The 16,748-nt window shown below is 50.1% G+C and overlaps 5 protein-coding genes across 6 annotated transcripts; 4 read left to right on the top strand and 1 right to left on the bottom strand.

Moving 5' to 3' along the window:
• The first annotated feature begins 283 nt into the window (after positions 1-283).
• Positions 284-3,837, top strand: PV06_09377 (uncharacterized protein). The gene is made up of 6 exons (XM_016410820.1): positions 284-584; positions 640-716; positions 801-1,103; positions 1,152-1,264; positions 1,315-2,382; positions 2,435-3,837. Exons 1-6 carry the CDS (start codon positions 447-449, stop codon positions 3,766-3,768), a joined length of 3,033 nt encoding a protein of 1,010 aa, XP_016258627.1. The 5' UTR covers positions 284-446; the 3' UTR covers positions 3,769-3,837.
• Positions 3,838-4,759: 922 nt separating this feature from the next.
• PV06_09376 (uncharacterized protein) lies at positions 4,760-8,305 on the top strand. Its single transcript, XM_016410819.1, has 2 exons — positions 4,760-4,824; positions 4,886-8,305. The coding sequence occupies exons 1-2, from the start codon at positions 4,805-4,807 to the stop codon at positions 7,812-7,814; spliced, it is 2,949 nt and encodes a 982-aa protein (XP_016258626.1). The 5' UTR covers positions 4,760-4,804; the 3' UTR covers positions 7,815-8,305.
• A 220-nt stretch (positions 8,306-8,525) lies between these two features.
• Positions 8,526-11,350, top strand: PV06_09375 (hsp75-like protein). Its single transcript, XM_016410818.1, has 8 exons — positions 8,526-8,682; positions 8,754-8,804; positions 8,862-8,988; positions 9,049-9,214; positions 9,272-9,979; positions 10,034-10,252; positions 10,308-10,361; positions 10,411-11,350. Exons 1-8 carry the CDS (start codon positions 8,640-8,642, stop codon positions 10,885-10,887), a joined length of 1,845 nt encoding a protein of 614 aa, XP_016258625.1. The 5' UTR covers positions 8,526-8,639; the 3' UTR covers positions 10,888-11,350.
• A 33-nt stretch (positions 11,351-11,383) lies between these two features.
• PV06_09374 lies at positions 11,384-14,035 on the bottom strand. Of its 2 annotated transcripts, XM_016410817.1 has the most exons (4): positions 13,608-14,035; positions 13,176-13,558; positions 12,996-13,123; positions 11,384-12,946 (listed from the first exon to the last, which is right to left on the bottom strand). In XM_016410817.1, the coding sequence occupies exons 1-4, from the start codon at positions 13,714-13,716 to the stop codon at positions 11,728-11,730; spliced, it is 1,839 nt and encodes a 612-aa protein (XP_016258624.1). In that variant the 5' UTR covers positions 13,717-14,035; the 3' UTR covers positions 11,384-11,727. The 2 variants fall into 2 exon arrangements, with proteins under 2 accessions (XP_016258624.1, XP_016258623.1); XM_016410816.1 differs by having other exon boundaries at positions 13,176-14,035.
• A 571-nt stretch (positions 14,036-14,606) lies between these two features.
• On the top strand, positions 14,607-15,802 carry PV06_09373 (E3 ubiquitin ligase complex SCF subunit sconC). The gene is made up of 4 exons (XM_016410815.1): positions 14,607-14,866; positions 14,917-15,179; positions 15,229-15,398; positions 15,453-15,802. Exons 1-4 carry the CDS (start codon positions 14,812-14,814, stop codon positions 15,457-15,459), a joined length of 495 nt encoding a protein of 164 aa, XP_016258622.1. The 5' UTR covers positions 14,607-14,811; the 3' UTR covers positions 15,460-15,802.
• Positions 15,803-16,748: the final 946 nt, after the last annotated feature.

The following is a 16,748-nucleotide window of genomic DNA, read 5'->3' as shown; positions in this document are numbered from 1 at the left end:
ATCTTCTCCTCCCATCACCATTTGCCAACATCCGACCATTCCCTCAATGTTGTCGTCACCGTCTATCTGAAGGTAAGCGAAGACACTTGTTGGCTGACATGCAGTGTTCCTCCACTAGGGTCCGAAAAGCTTGTGCAACCTTCTCCATTTACCCAGTGCTACCCTAAGCATAAAAACCATATTGTGTATGTCGATCAAAGTGCTATACAAGGAAGGTGTCTGGATAAATGACCACAGGACATTGAAGCTTGTGGAGGATCGTCGCCCCCCGCCACCGGAGTGTGTGCATACAAGGTATAGACCTCAGGATGGACCTGGAGATCGAGGCATTACCACGGCCATGTCCCTGAAAAGGCGAGGACATGGCCATCTCGTGTGCAGGAGTACCTTTGTCACTTCTACAACTTCGTTTACTTTCTTGATTGACGAGCAGCAACATCGAAACAATGAAGCTCGTATTCGCTTCTATCGTGGGTCTCCTGGCAACGCAGTTGTCGGCACTCGCTGTTCCTAGCAATACTTTCGGGCGCTACAAAATCACTGACCATCCTGATCCCGAGAAACGAGCTTTGTTACAAAACCTGGTACGTCGGGACTGTCCGAGTAGATTGATACCTTCACTGCTGAGACAAGGAATAGGTGACATGGGACGAGACATCATTGTTTGTGCGTGGAGAGCGGATGATGATCTGGAGTGGTGAATTCCACCCGTTTAGGTGAGCGGCTTCTTCTTCGAAGCCAATAGGACTACGGAAGACCCTGGATCACGCAGAGAGTGGCATTGACCACGGAATGAACAGACTTCCCGTTCCGTCGTTGTGGCTCGACGTCTTCCAGAAAATCAAAGCTCTCGGATTCAATTGCGCGTCTTTCTACGTCGATTGGGCTCTGGTCGAAGGCAAGCATGGAAACTATACGGCGGACGGCGTGTTCGCGCTTGAACCCTTCTTCAACGCCGCCAGCTCGGCTGGAATCTATCTCCTTGCTCGTCCTGGACCATATATCAATGCAGAGTCTTCAGGTGGTGGATTTCCAGGGTGGCTTCAAAGGATAAAAGGCAGACTGAGGACAACTGATCCAAGCTTTATCGAAGCTACGCAGAAGTAAAAACCTCTATCTTCGTTCTTATACATGCATTGACCTTGTGGCAGTTACGTTATCCATGTTGCTGGCACCATTGCAAAGGCTCAAATCACGAATGGAGGACCGATTATACTATACCAGCCGGAGAACGAATACTCGGGTTTCTGTTGTGGCATAGATGGTTCGTCGATATCCTTTCAATAACGACAATATGATAATTTCAAAGACTAGGTCCTGATGGGAATTACATGCAAATTGTTGAGGACCAGGCCCGTGAGGCAGGAGTCGTGGTTCCGTTGTTGAGCAACGACGCCGGTGTGAACGGCTATAATGCTCCAGGTACGGGCAATGGATCTGTGGATATTTACGGTCATGATAGCTACCCTCTCGGCTTTGATTGCGCGAACCCTACTGTCTGGCCGGCCGGAAAACTTCCTACGGATTATTGGCAAAGGCATCTTCGACAAAGTCCGACGACACCTTACAGTATTACGGAGTTTCAGGCTGGCAGTTTTGACCCGTGGGGAGGCCCGGGCTTCGAAAAGTGTGGTGTGCTCGTCGGTAGCGATTTCGAAAGAGTCTTCTACAAGAATGACCTCAGCTTCGGCGTCAAGTTTCTCAACCTTTATATGATATTTGGCGGCACGAACTGGGGCAATCTCGGCCATCCGGGTGGCTACACTTCCTACGATTACGCCGCACCGATTGCTGAAGGGCGCCAGGTCGACCGGGACAAATATAGTCAGCTGAAACTGATCGGCAACTTTGTCAAGGTCTCACCGGCATACTTCGACGCGGTTCCTTTGCATAACTCTACTGCCCTGTACACCGACAATGAAGATCTCCTCGTTACCCCAGTCAAGGGCAACAGCAGCGCCACGACCTTCTACGTCGTCAGGCACACCAATTATACCAGTCAAGCGAGTACCTCCTACAAATTGATGTTGCAGACAAGTGCTGGCAACCTGACAGTTCCCCAAGCTGGAGGCGTCCTGACTCTCAATGGTCGAGATTCCAAGATTCATGTGACTGATTATGATGTAAACGGAACAAAAATTCTCTACTCGACAGCAGAAGTGTTCACATGGAAAGATTTTGGTCAGAAGAAAGTTCTGCTAGTGTACGGCGGAGAGGGTGAACACCATGAGATTTCAATCTCCTCGACCTCTACGCCCTCACTTGTGGAAGGACCCCAGGTCGGAATCACCATGAAGAACGGCTCCCAAGCTGTCGTTGCGTGGGAGACAACAACTCAGCGTCGCATTGTTGAAGTTGATAATTTACAGATATTCATACTCGGTAAGTGGTATCCATTGGTAGTGCATATGCACACATCAATGACGCCGAGCAGACCGAAACTCAGCGTACAATTACTGGGTCCCTGAGTTGTCTGGAAATGCACAAACAGTCGGATTTAGTTCTCAGGAGACAACTGCATCGTCCATCATTGTCAAAGCCGGCTACCTGATCAGAGCTGCATATCTCGAGGGCAGTAACTTACATTTGGTCGCTGATTTCAATGCCACCACTCCGATTGAGGTCATTGGAGCACCAAGTATAGCGAATGCACTCTTCATAAACGGACAGGCATCACAGTACAGCACAAGCAGCATTGGCTCTTGGACCACCAACGTCACCTGGGCTGATCCAAAACTGACGTTACCTACTTTAAGCAACCTCGAATGGAAGTACATAGACACTCTTCCTGAGGTCCAACCTGGCTTTGATGACTCGCTTTGGCCGGTAGCTGATCTCACGACGACGAATAATACCTGGCGCAAATTGACGACTCCCACATCGCTCTATGCGAGTGACTATGGTTTCCATAGCGGCTCGCTACTCTATCGCGGCCATTTCGTCTCTCAAGGAAATGAATCGACTCTCTATGTCAACACTCGCGGAGGAACGGCCTATGGACATTCGATCTGGCTGAACCAGACATTCATTGGTTCGTGGGCTGGTGTCAGCACTCAAAACAACACCAATGTGACCTACGACTTGCCGCCTAATCTGCAATCGGGCAAGGCATATGTCTTCACAGTCTTGATCGACCATATGGGATACGATGAGAGTGGAACCGTCGGCAGCGACGAAATGAAGACTCCTCGTGGTGTCTTTGACTACGCCCTTGCCGGACGTGACAAGGCCGATGTTGGTTGGAAGTTGACCGGCAATCTTGGTGGCGAAGACTACCGAGACAGGGTCCGTGGTCCGTTGAACGAGGGAGGAATGTACGCAGAGAGGCAAGGGTGGCATTTGCCGAACCCTCCGACCCAGAATTGGGACTCGCGCAGTCCGTTCGACGGCATCTCACAAGCCGGAGTGGGATTCTTCAGTACGCAGTTCGACCTCAACATTCCTTCAGGGTGGGATGTGCCATTGTCATTCACTTTCGGCAACAGCACTCTGCCTCCAGCGGAATATCGGGTACTGATGTACGTCAACGGGTTCCAATATGGCAAATATGTCAACCACATCGGACCTCAGACAAGTTTTCCTGTCCCGCAGGGTGTGTTGAACTACCAGGGTACCAATTGGTTGGCATTGACTTTGTGGGCGCACCAGTCTACAGGAGCGAAACTGGAGAATTTCCAAATTGAGAGCGACACGCCCGTCATGTCGGCTCTTGGTGAGGTGGACTTTGTAGGTGGATCGGGGTATTCTCAACGAGAAGGTGCTTACTGAATAGTCAAACATCAGAGAGCTACTGCGGTTGTAGTAGTGATAGTAGTAGAATCGACCTAATTTGAACGAGTTTTTGTGTCGGATGAGTGGTTGATTCGTCATGCTGTACTCTGTAGAAGTACAACGAAATTTTGTGAAATGACAAAAACTTCAACCACCAATGGTGTCGATAACCATTGATGGTGAAGAAACCCCGGGAGGGATTTTTTATCCTTTCAATTCGATTCGGTTTTGCGATTCGATTCGGTTTCTTGCAAGACTTGAAGTGGTGAGGCCGGGTTCGCAGGCCCTAACTGGTGAAGCCTTTTCGAGGGTTTCGTTCACTAGTGAGGGCCTGTTTGTTGTTATTTCGCAAGCCGGGTTCGCAAGGCTTGAGAGAACACAGGCTCTACTGGTGAGAAAACTCGGAGAGGTTTCGGTAGTAGTGAGGCTTTCGGTCTCGGTCTCGCCCAGAGGAAGTCAGATTGTCGCCGATTGCAGGAATTGCTGTTGAGCTATCTGACCGCCTCTGGGGGTCTTGGTGTTGGAGGTAAAAATTGACCTCTTTAATATATATACCTAAGTACTGTTTCATCAATCTAGGGGCCATGATTGGTCGTTGGGCGCGTCAGAGAAGTGAAGGGGTTCACTCGTCCAGGTCCTCAACCGCGTTGGCAACGAAACCGATGGGATGGCTGGATTGATGAACCGGGAAATGGAAAACAAAAAACAGTCTCCATCAATAAACGTGTCGCAATCGTCGTCAGACGGTTCGGAAATCCTAGGTCTTCATCAAGATGTACTTTATTTGGCAAGTCAAGTCCATCTCGAACCTTTGTGGTAGGTGTTGAGAAAGGGGGTCAGATGGAATTAGGTAAGCGAGGCTGCGAGGCGGAAAAAAATACGGCGAACTATACAGGCCGATCAGTTGCTCCAACGTACAGGAAATAATTTAGTTTTGTACAGAAACTCCGCAAAAATCAAAGAACGAAAGCGATCTCGAACTTTTGCGCCCACGACTTTTCCTTGCAACCCACGGAGGCTTCCCCTTGGCAGTATGGATGACCTCTACGACGAGTAAGTGTTTGTTGCCGGGATACGGTCTGACCATCAAGTTTCTGACATACCATCCGTGCAGGTTCGGCAATTTTATCGGCGAGGCAGCGTCCGACGAGGAGGGCATCGAGGCGGGCGACGATGGCCAGAACTACGTCTACGATGAGGACTCGGACGCGGAACCACAGACACAAGAAGATGGGTTGATGGAGGTGGACGACGAGGCGCCCTCGAACGCCGTCATATTACACGAAGACAAGCAATACTACCCCACGGCGCAGCAGATCTATGGCGAAGATGTCGAGACCATGGTGCAGGAAGAAGACGCGCAGCCTCTCACCCAGCCGATCATCGCGCCCGTCACACAGAAGAAGTTCCAGGTCCAAGAGGCGGATCTGCCACCCGTGTACTACTCGCGCGAATTCATGACCGACCTCCTCAGCTTCCCGGAGGGCATCAGAAATATCGCGGTCGCGGGGCATCTGCACCACGGCAAGACGGCGTTCGTGGACATGCTGGTCATGCAGACCCACCATCTCCAAGACAGACTCGACAAGAGGATAGGTCGGAGGCGAGACGAGCAGCTCAGGTACACCGACACTCACTTCCTGGAACGGGAACGAGGCGTGTCGATCAAGGCCGCGCCCGTTAGTCTGGTCATGCAAGGCACGAGGGGAAAGTCGCACATTCTCAACATCATCGACACTCCCGGACACGTCAACTTCGTAGACGAAGTCGCGTCGAGCTTGCGGCTCGTGGACGGTGTCGTGTTGGTGGTGGACGTGGTGGAAGGCGTTCAGATCAACACCGAGCAGGTCATCAAGCATGCCGTGCTGGAAGATTTACCCATGGTCCTGGTGGTGAACAAGATGGACCGACTGATCTTGGAGCTCAAGATCCCACCGACCGACGCGTATTTCAAGTTGAAGCACGTGGTTGAAGAGGTCAACACCATCATTGAGAACACGATACCGGGCCGCGGGGAGAGCAAGAGACTGTCGCCGGAGAAAGGCAATGTTGCTTTCGCCTGCACGTCCATGGACTGGATCTTTACCCTACAGTCGTTTGCCAAGATGTACGCAGAGACGTATCCCAAAGTTGATGCCGGCGAGTTCGCGAAGAGATTGTGGGGAGACATCTTCTTTAACCCCCAAAGTCGAAAGTTTACCAGGAAGGGAATTGAAGAAGGGGCGAAGCGATCCTTTGTCAATTTCGTCCTCGAACCTATCTACAAGCTGTATTCACATACTATCAGTGAAAGCCCGGAAGACCTGGCAGCGACTCTGGATACGTTGGGGATCAAGCTGAAGCCGTCACAACTCAAGTCGGATGCTAAAGATCTGCTGAGACTGGTCTGTGCGCAGTTCTTCGGGCCTGCAGGAGGATTCGTAGACATGATTGTACAGCACGTGCCTTCACCAGTCGAGGGCGCGAAGCGAATGTTGGACAACTACTACACTGGAAATCAAGATGGTACGGTGGGAGAGTCCATGACAAAGTGTGATTCGGATGGTCCACTGGTCGTCCACATTACGAAACTTTTCAGTTCGCCGGACGCCAAAACATTCAATGCTTTTGGCCGCATCATGTCCGGCACTGCGTCATCTGACCAGGCAGTACGCGTTCTCGGCGAATCCTACAGTCTCGAGGACGAAGAGGACTCCACCAATGCAACGATCACGGCCACCTATCTTGGATGCTCTAGGTACAACATACCTGTCTCGGGTGTACCGGCTGGCAATCTAGTCCTTCTTTCTGGAATCGACAATTCGATTGTCAAAACTGCGACCGTCATCGCACAGAAGTTTCCAAATGATGAGGATGCTTATATCTTCAGACCGATCCGACATTTCACGGAATCCGTTTTCAAGGTCGCCGTGGAACCAGTAAACCCGTCCGAATTGCCAAAAATGCTCGAGGGGTTGCGCAAGATCAATAAATCGTACCCTCTCATCACAACCAAAGTCGAAGAGTCAGGCGAGCACGTTGTTCTTGGGACCGGCGAACTGTACATGGATTGTGTCTTGCACGATCTACGAACGTTGTTCTCTGAGATGGACATCAAGGTTTCTGATCCAGTCACCCGATTTTGCGAGACGGTCACTGAGACGAGCGCCATCATGTGCTACGCGCTGACTCCAAACAAGAAGAATAAATTGACCATGATTGCCGAGCCACTAGACGACGGTATCGCCGAGGACATCGAGGCTGGTGTCGTCAAGATCCGAGACCCTATCCGCCGTGTTGCCAAGTTCTTTGAAGAAAAATACGAATGGGACAAACTTGCTGCGAGATCGATCTGGGCGTTCGGACCCGAAGAAATGGGGCCCAATGTGCTCTGTGATGATACGCTGCCATCAACCACCGACAAGAAATTGCTCAAGTCGGTCCAAGAAAGCATCAAACAGGGTTTCTCGTGGGGTACGCGTGAAGGACCATTGTGTGAAGAGCCAATTCGCAACACCAAGTTCCGGGTCACTGGTGCTGAGCTTGCTGCCGAACCCATCTATCGCGGTGGTGGACAAATTATTCCCACGGCGCGAAGGGCCGTGTACAGCTCATTCCTGATGGCTGGACCTCGACTCATGGAGCCAATATACAGTGTGCACATGACTGGCCCCGCGGACTCGATTTCAGGGCTGTATACGGTCTTGATGAAGAGACGTGGGCATGTCGTTTCCGATGGTCCTGTCGCGGGTACGCCATTGTACGCAGCGAAAGCACTTCTTCCTGTCATCGACAGTTTTGGCTTCGAGACGGATCTGCGTATTCACAGCCAAGGTGCGGCCAGCGTTTCACTCGTATTTGACAGATGGGACGTTGTACCCGGAGATCCTCTAGACAAAAGCATTCGCATTCGACCCTTGGAAATGGCCGGACCTCAACAGGCGGCTCGCGATTTTGTGCTCAAGACTAGGAGAAGAAAGGGGCTCAGTGAGGATGTTGATGTCAAGAGATTCTTGGAGCCAGAGTTATTGGCTGGCCTTCGTGAAAGTGGTGTTTTGGACTGAATGTTTGGGTGATGAAGAACGAAATCTATGCAATTTTTGATGAAACGAGGAAGGCGTGGCTCTTGTGTGCCCAAGAGTTTCAGCAAGCACAAATGGCTGCTAGTTCTCAAGTCTCGTTCACATGCAGACTGTGAACCTTTGAAAGTGGAAAGCTCATACTTCATTTCCAGGTCATACAATGACGAGGCAACCCCATAGTGGCTGTCCATAAGACGCTCAACCCATTGCGCCGAATGCTTCCACAAGAGCCGAAGGCCGCTGACGATACGCCTTGCTTGTGTCATACATACTGGGTTATGTAGACACTACAGGAGTCATATCCACTACGAGAATGCCCAAGCGAAAGCGAACTCAGGAACCGAGAAGGAGGAGTGGAGGGCAGGCCGAGACAGAGAGGAAAGTGGCTGAGAAGAGATCACATCGTGGGGTAGAAAAATAGCGACAATTTAAGTGATGTAGAACTATAGTTGTATAAATTTGACAAGTTGGGCATTCAGATAGCCATTTGAATACATAGCCAGGCCATTTGCTCCCTTTCATGGTGCTCGTATGAGCATTGAAGAGTCCCAAGTGCTTAAAACTACCTGTAGGAACAGCCTCGCTTAGTCACGCAATTAGGCGGGACTAGCTCGGTTCAGCCACCCACTAAAATCATGTGTTGCCACTAATCCAAAATGGAATTTTTTTTAAAGAGTTGCAAGTTGAGGCTGTCGCTGCGAAACTTCACCTACTCTTATCGCCTTTTTCCACTCTTCCCTCTCACCTTTTTTCCTCACAGAGTCCGATATTTAGGGACATATTTCTTTGTTTTTCACCTCTACAATCATGTCGGACGAGGTTTACGATGGTGCCATTGGCATCGACTTGGGTGCGCTGCCCTTTTCTTTTTTTTCCGACTTTCTCACCGTTTGTTCTGCGCCCACTGACAGACTGAAATAGGTACCACCTACTCTTGCGTTGCCAACTACGAAGGTAACAATGTCGAAATCAGTATGTTCTCCCTTCCTTCGATGACAAATTCGTTTCCATCACTAACACCGACGACAGTTGCCAACGAGCAAGGTTCCTTCACAACCCCATCCTTCGTTTCCTTCACCGATGAGGAACGACTTATTGGTGAGGCCGCAAAGAACCAGGCCGCCATGAACCCTGCCAATACTGTCTTTGATGTCAAGTGAGTTGGAGATAAGAAAACACAAATGAAATTGTCCACATGTGCTAATGACAAGCGCAGGCGATTGATCGGACGACGATTCGATGACCCTACAGTTAAGAAGGACATCGAATCATGGCCATTCAAGGTCATTGACCAGGGTGGAAACCCCATGGTCCAGGTCGAGTACCTGAAGGAGACCAAGACTTTCTCTCCCCAGGAAATCTCGTCCATGGTCCTCATGAAGGTATGTTTCTTCCCACTGACAAAATTGGTGTGTGATCATTCTAACAATATCGCACAGATGAAGGAGGTTGCCGAGGTCAAGCTCGGCAAGAAGGTCCAAAAGGCCGTCGTCACCGTCCCAGCCTACTTCAACGACAACCAGAGACAGGCTACCAAGGACGCCGGTGCCATCGCTGGTCTCAATGTTCTCCGTATCATCAACGAACCCACCGCTGCCGCCATTGCTTACGGCCTTGGATCCGGCAAGACCGACAAGGAGCGAAACGTCCTGATCTACGATCTCGGTGGTGGTACTTTCGATGTGTCTCTACTGAACATCCAGGGCGGTGTTTTCACTGTCAAGGCCACTGCCGGTGACACTCATTTGGGTGGTCAAGATTTCGATACCAACCTCCTCGACCACTTCAAGAAGGAGTTCCAACGAAAGACCAAGAAGGATCTCTCTGGTGACGCCCGAGCTCTCCGAAGACTCCGTACCGCTTGCGAGCGTGCCAAGAGAACCCTGTCCAACGGCACCCAGACCACCATCGAGATTGACTCCCTCTTCGACGGCGAGGACTTCAACGCCCAGATCACCCGTGCTCGTTTCGAAGACCTGAACGCCAAGGCATTCAACGGCACCCTCGAGCCTGTCCAGCAGGTCCTTAAGGATGCCAACATCGAAAAGTCCAAGGTCGACGAGATCGTCCTTGTCGGTGGTTCTACCCGTATCCCTCGCATTCAGAAGCTCCTGAGTGACTTCTTCGATGGCAAGAAGTTGGAGAAGGTGCGTTGTTGATCTGATTTCCCTTAGCTTACGTGATTCCTGACAGCTGTACAGAGCATTAACCCTGACGAGGCTGTCGCCTACGGTGCTGCCGTCCAAGCCGGTATCCTCTCTGGCAAGGCCACTTCAGCTGAAACTGCCGATCTCCTTCTGCTCGATGTCGTCCCTCTGTCCCTTGGTGTCGCCATGGAGGGTAACATCTTTGCTCCTGTCGTCCCACGTGGTAACACTGTGCCATGTCTCAAGAAGAGAACTTTCACTACCGTCGTAGACGTGAGTTACCTTAAAGACCCTTGTGATCTCTGATCTGTTCCTAACATCTATACAGAACCAACAAACTGTTCAGTTCCCCGTCTTCCAGGGTGAGAGATCTTCGTGCGCTGTATGTGTTTTCATGCCCTCCACCCCTGACCATGACTAACAAACCACAGGACAACACCTCTCTCGGCGAATTCACTCTGGCTCCAATCCCCCCTGCCCGTGCTGGCGAGCCGGTTCTCGAGGTCGTCTTCGAAGTCGATGTCAACGGTATCCTCAAGGTTACTGCCACCGAGAAATCTTCTGGCCGAACTGCCAACATCACCATCTCCAATGCTGTCGGCAAATTGTCAAGTTCGGAGATTGAAAAAATGGTTCAGGAGGCTGCGGAGTTCAAGACTAGCGACGAGGCTTTCACCAAGAAATTCGAGGCCAAGCAGCAGCTCGAGTCTTACATTGGCCGTGTCGAGGAATTGATCTCCGATCCCGGTTTGTCCATGAAGATGAAGCGTGGCAACAAGGCCAAGATTGAGGAGGCTCTTTCCGACGCCATGCAGCAGCTCGAGGTCGAGGATTCGAGCCCCGATGACCTCAAGAAGAAGGAGTTGGCCCTCAAGAGAGCCATGACCAAGGCCATGGCCACCCGATAGAGAAAAGCGGATCTTCTGCTTCCCTTTTCGTCTAGTCATCTTGTATTCTTCTACACCTCGCCAACACACACACCCCCAAAATTTCGACCGCTAGCCGCTTCCTTTTGCGAACTTCCATCTCACACCGCTTTACGAAAACCGTGCATTGCAATCTTTTTTTTTTTTGCAGACTTGTGGCTAGGGCGTCTGTATCTAGGACATCTATCTAGCTGAAAGCTAGCTAGCTGTTTTTGGAGGAGTCTCTTCTTTGCCATCTCTCGGTCGGTTTCAGGACGGCTTGCAGACAACTTTGCCACAAAAAAAAAGAAAAGATCGACTGGGGACAAGGGGAAAAAAGTTGTCAATCCATTGTCAGATAGAGTAGTAGCGGGCGCCGGGGGAGAGGGGAGGAGGAGTCTTTTCCTTCTTCGCCCCCCTCGATGCCCCCGCGAGAGAAAAGTCAAGCCAGAATGATACGAAGTTTTTTCCATTTACTTTTGTGACGTTTACGTTCGCTGGTGACTCGGGGTGACATGGATTCCAAAATCCACGTCTCGAGTTTCGCCATCATCATTGATGTACAAGGCAAACATTCATGTCCGTATCACTCGATACTATCATCCTACAGCAAGCATCAGTCTCAGACGGACCAGTTGATTGGTATTTCGTATATCAAATCATCCTTTCGTCGTATATGATGACAAAGACTGTACACATTTCCCCTGTAACTAACCTCATGTACAACCTCTCTCTCTCTCTCTCTGTCTCTCTTCTATTCGATCATGGGGAGGAAAAAGACAAAACTAGACACTAATCACAATTGGCTAAATGTGTTTGCAAAGCTTGACATGGACCAAAACCTCACATGACACTTTCCTCATCAGACTTTGCCGTCTCCCTCAAATCCTTCATCGCAGCAGCGGCGGCAGCAACGACCTCCTGTTGTGCCTCTCCTTGATCATCAACCTCTACCGACACGGTCTCACCGGTATGTTTATCAATGTATTGAACGGGGCCACATATCCTGTCGACCTTCCACACCCCCAACCCTCGTCTGCCGACCACACGACTCAGGGTCGGAACGAGCCCGTCATCGCCAAAATCCATGTCGTCAAGGTTGACGTGCGGGCGGTACGTGAAGATGTTCGTCATGATCAGTTCTGCGGGGGGCATGTCAAAGGCAATCGAAAAACTAAAATTCGAAACCGGCGGCGTTGTATTGTCCAGACGCCAGGCGGCCAGGGGTGCAACAACAAACACATCTGTCTTTTCCTTGTGAAGTGTCAATCGCTCAATAAGCGAAGGGTTGCAAGTTGGCATGTGTTGCATCAACATGAAGACGAGTTCGGATTGAGGGAAACCCATCATTGGAACTGTCGAGACATTGAGACTGTTGTTCGTGTATGGATGGCGAGGTTCGGTGCCCAGCAGGAAATTGGGTGGAGGGTAAGTCTTCCACCAAAAGACTTCAATGTTGTGTGCACTCGAATGCGAATTGGTGATGGACCGGGTGAGGAGCGATGGGATGGCCAGTTGAGTTGGGATGACTCCACCCTGGTGGTAGATTCCCATCAGGATCGCGAGGAAGGAATTGAAGAGTATCCAGCTTGTCCAAAAGATCCGCCTCCAGAGAGTGCTTGAAGGAACGCGGACACATGTGAGCAACAGCGGGACAGCAGGCAGGAGAAAGCGTGGTTCCTGGTGCGGGACTAGGCTGAGGAGAAGGGTTCCAGCTGTAGCAGAGGCGAGGCGTACATTGCTGAGCATTGTCTTGAGGATGCGAAGATTAAAGGGGTAGGCGGAAACGATCAGAAGAATCATCGCTGGCCCCAGTAGTTGTGGCAGATTGACCAAGAGGTGTTGGTAGTGTGGGTGTAAGCCGTGCTGAGCCAGATTGCTGGTCTGAGTGTTGTACATGAGATTATTAAGAGGTGTTATTACAGGAACATGGCGGACGTGGTCGTATAAGGCTCGAAAGGATCTGGTTGCTGCAGCGTCCGAATAGTAGGCCGTGTCAATGATCACAGCGGCCAGCGTCCAGAAAGCGCCAGAAAGAACAAGGGCCAGAAGACAAAAAGGTCTTGCAAATATCAGCCTCCCCATCAACCGTCTTCCTTCGGAGGGCTTACCTATTCAGAAAATGTGGCAACATTTGGATGCCGGGTATCACGATGAAAGTTGGAAATGTAATTCGATTGAAGGTGCCGAAGACGACAAGAAAGCCCAGGACAACACAAGAAGCAATTGCTGATCGTTTCTATGCTGACTGTCAATTCCTGACACTTGAAGATGGAAAGTAGAAGGCTTACGTTTTCACCCACGATCCTCTCGATAACGACCAGGCTCCACAACACAAGCAGGGTCTCAACAGAATTGGAAAAGGTATGTGTCTGAAAGGTCCATGTCACATATGAGGAGCACACGAGAAGTACTGCTTCTGGGCGGTGTCGTGGTGACCGGACCAAGTCATGAACGGCCCAGTCTTCAAGGACAAAACTGAGCACAAACATGACCAGGCGTAGGGTGTAATATATGATGTAGGGGTCGACCAAACCATCATCCTCCTGAGCCCATATCCATTTCAGCAATGCCATGGGCAAGCCGTAGACCGGCCATAGTGGAAATACACTACGGATGGGATGGTCCGAGTTCCACTCCCATGTCTGATGGCTGGGATAGGGAAACAGGTAGCCTGACAAAGGATAAGTATAGTGCCCAACATTTTGTGCTCCCGCGCATACCAGCAATAGGTTCCGGGCCTTGAAAGATCTCGTCCGGATGGAGGTAGCTCGGGCATAAAGCGAGGTAAGCGCGAACGAAAAGCAGAAGCAGGTAAACAAGGCGCCACATGCTTGTCGCATTCACCTTGGAGGGTTGGTCCTTGACTCTTTCATTGTCTTGTACGGGTGTAATCTTCTGCAGATTCTTTTCAAACTCATTCTCGGCCGCGAAAAGGGTAATTGTGAAGAAGCGCGTCCAAGGACGCGTCTGGTGGAAAGAGGGCGAAGGGGACAAGGAGGAAGATGGAACAAAGGTACGGATGAAGGGGGGTCGTCGCAACAATAAAAACGCAAGCGATGGCGCCGAAGGAATGACAGTGACAACAAGGGTGGACGGTGTCGATGGAAACAAAAGAATAAAATTGTGGCCGGTTGATAAGGTGAGATTGTCTACGAGTTCTCGCTACTCGCTTCTTCGCTTCCTATTGTATTTTCCACCTTGCATTGTAAGTCTAAAGCGCGATACGCAATCGGGGCAAGTGATGTCAGAGGTAGATCACGTGAGCACGTTCTACATTGGAAGACGTTGAGCATGGTGGGATACGAAGTTGTGCTACGAGCATAGAGTGAGTTATTCGTGAGTAGAAGATAAACGAGTTCTGCAAACGAGTGCTGCGTAGGCCCCGTGGCTCTGCATCCAGCAAGCATGGTACTGCATTCGTCCCTCAATACTAGCCTTCAGGCCGGATGTAAATTGAAGTGACCTCACATACAGAGGAGAAATATTCCAAAAAGTGTAGATTCATCCATTTGAACACATGTTCATGTTGCAAGCGTTCTATAGAAATAATAGAGACCCGAGAACAATGTGTTGTGTTCGTAAAATTGACTCGAGGCTGCTGGTGATGGCGTACTCGTAGGTGAAGATGACTTGAGTGACTGACATAATCCTCAATAGTGTCGAGGCTGCGCCAAGTGAACCATCACCGCCTGGAATTGCGGAGTCTGCCTGACTTTGAGGGCATTCATTATCACCTCAAGCCAGACAACTTTACATTTCACTGCCTATTTGCCTTCAAACTCGTTACCGAATCCGGATCTCTTTGTGCCTCTTTCTCTCTCTCTCTCTCTCTCTCTCTTTTCTTTCCTCCATCATCGCTCGCCACCGAACAAGATCCATCAGATCTCCATCTCAACCTGTCGTTCTACACTCACAAGCATCAGCATGACTCCCAAACCACTCACGCTCCAGAGCTCTGATGGAGAGGACATCCTCGTCGGTATGTATCTCGGATTGTTTTGTTCGCTATGGCTACTGACATATGGACAGAACGCGAAGTTGCCGAGCGATCAGTTCTCATCAAGAACATGGTCACCGATCTTGGTGAAGAAGCCATGGAAGAACCCATCCCGATTCCCAACGTAAATGCCGCCGTCCTGAAGAAAGTCATTGAATGGTGCCACCATCACAAGCACGACCCTCCCTCCGCCAACGAGGATGATTCCGACTCGCGCAAGAAGACCACAGACATTGAGGAGTGGGATCAGAAGTTCATGCAGGTCGACCAAGAAATGCTGTTCGAGATCATTCTGGTATGTTGACTAAGACAGTAATTGCAGGGAGTTACTGACTGGAACATAGGCCGCAAACTATCTTGACATCAAGGCTTTGCTCGACGTTGGGTGTAAAACCGTTGCCAACATGATCAAGGGCAAATCCCCCGAAGAGATCCGAAAGACGTTCAATATCCAGAACGACTTCACCCCCGAGGAAGAGGACCAGATTCGACGGGAAAACGAGTGGGCGGAGGAGTGAGTTTCTTTCCTCCTTAACTCTTCTCGTATCATGTACTGACTCGATGACAGTCGCTAAAGCACTTGCCGTACACTTCGGCGATGATATCAGGACGTGCTTGATGGCGTTATGGTTCCAGTCAACATGCACGCACGCGGAGTTCAAATGGGATGATGGAACTGGATGAATGGTATTTTACAAGCGTCACTGACATGCTACAGTGCTATCTTTGACCTCAACAGGTTGCAACGATGGCATGGTCGAGAAAAAACGTGGCTATGATTGTACCAGCAAGGTAGATAGTTGCTTGCCAACAAAAGCAAAGGCGCTCGGTACAGCCCGAGTCAATGAGGGTATTGCTACTTTGATTACAGCGTAGAATCCATATTTCATCAATGAACATGACCACTGTAAATCCGAGTCCTTATTTACCGTACCACGGGATCAGATCAGGATAGCGACTCACGTACTTACGCGGTTAAGAGGTAGGCTCAAAGTAATTGGTCATTGATTTTGATTTTCGTTGTGTGCACTATCCACGATAGACCATTTCCATGTGAAAATGGCAAGAAGGTTGATGAAAGATGTGCTTCAGAGTTTTGCCATACTTTGCAATTTCGTCCTTGGATTTCTTCGCAAGTATGTCAAGTGAAACCTTTCCTCAGGGCGTCCCTTGAAGCTTCCCGCATGCCTGGTTCGGATCACGGCGATGGCATCAATAATTCACATTGCCATTTCCCAACAACCACAACACAACCTCCCTTCCCCTCCCCTCGTAAGCATATCGACTTTTCCCCCTCGGACTCCCATAGATGGTGGTCGTTTTTCTTGAACCGAAAAGTCGATTGATTGGAGAAAATGAGCGAGTCGTCTAGATTCCGAGTCTAGTCTTGCGCCAGTGCCTCCTCTTGGCGTTGTATCTGTGTAAGAACAAACAATGGTCAGTATTCACTTCTGCTTAGAAAAAGTACGACGGCGATGTTATTGCAAGGAACAGCCAGCAAGTAATTCCACCAAGTGTCGGCCCTCCCTGTGTGTCTCTCTTTTCTCGAAGTTTTCCAGCTTGGTCCCTCAGAGTAATTTTCGCTGGTCTCATATACACAACCCGACTCGATTTACGACAAAACCCTCATTTCCCAAATATATCCTGACACGATTCCTTCGCGATTGATATGGGTAGGGGGTGCGGTGTATGTATCGTTCGAACAAAAAACACGAGTCGTGTTGGGAAAGGTGAGAGAGTATCTAACCTAATGGTGTTGCCAGTTCTCAGACGGATCCATTGAGGGATAGGTCGGTTCTGCTTCTGCGCTTTGGCGAGCTTCTGCTTCGTACGGAAGGACTTGTGGCTCTGTTTCAAACACAAA

The sequence above is a fragment of the Exophiala oligosperma genome (assembly GCF_000835515.1).
Source record: "Exophiala oligosperma strain CBS 72588 unplaced genomic scaffold supercont1.10, whole genome shotgun sequence".
In the NCBI taxonomy this organism is placed as follows: domain Eukaryota; kingdom Fungi; phylum Ascomycota; class Eurotiomycetes; order Chaetothyriales; family Herpotrichiellaceae; genus Exophiala; species Exophiala oligosperma.
Note: the sequence above shows the minus strand (reverse complement) of the source record. Positions and strands in the feature narration are given on the sequence as shown.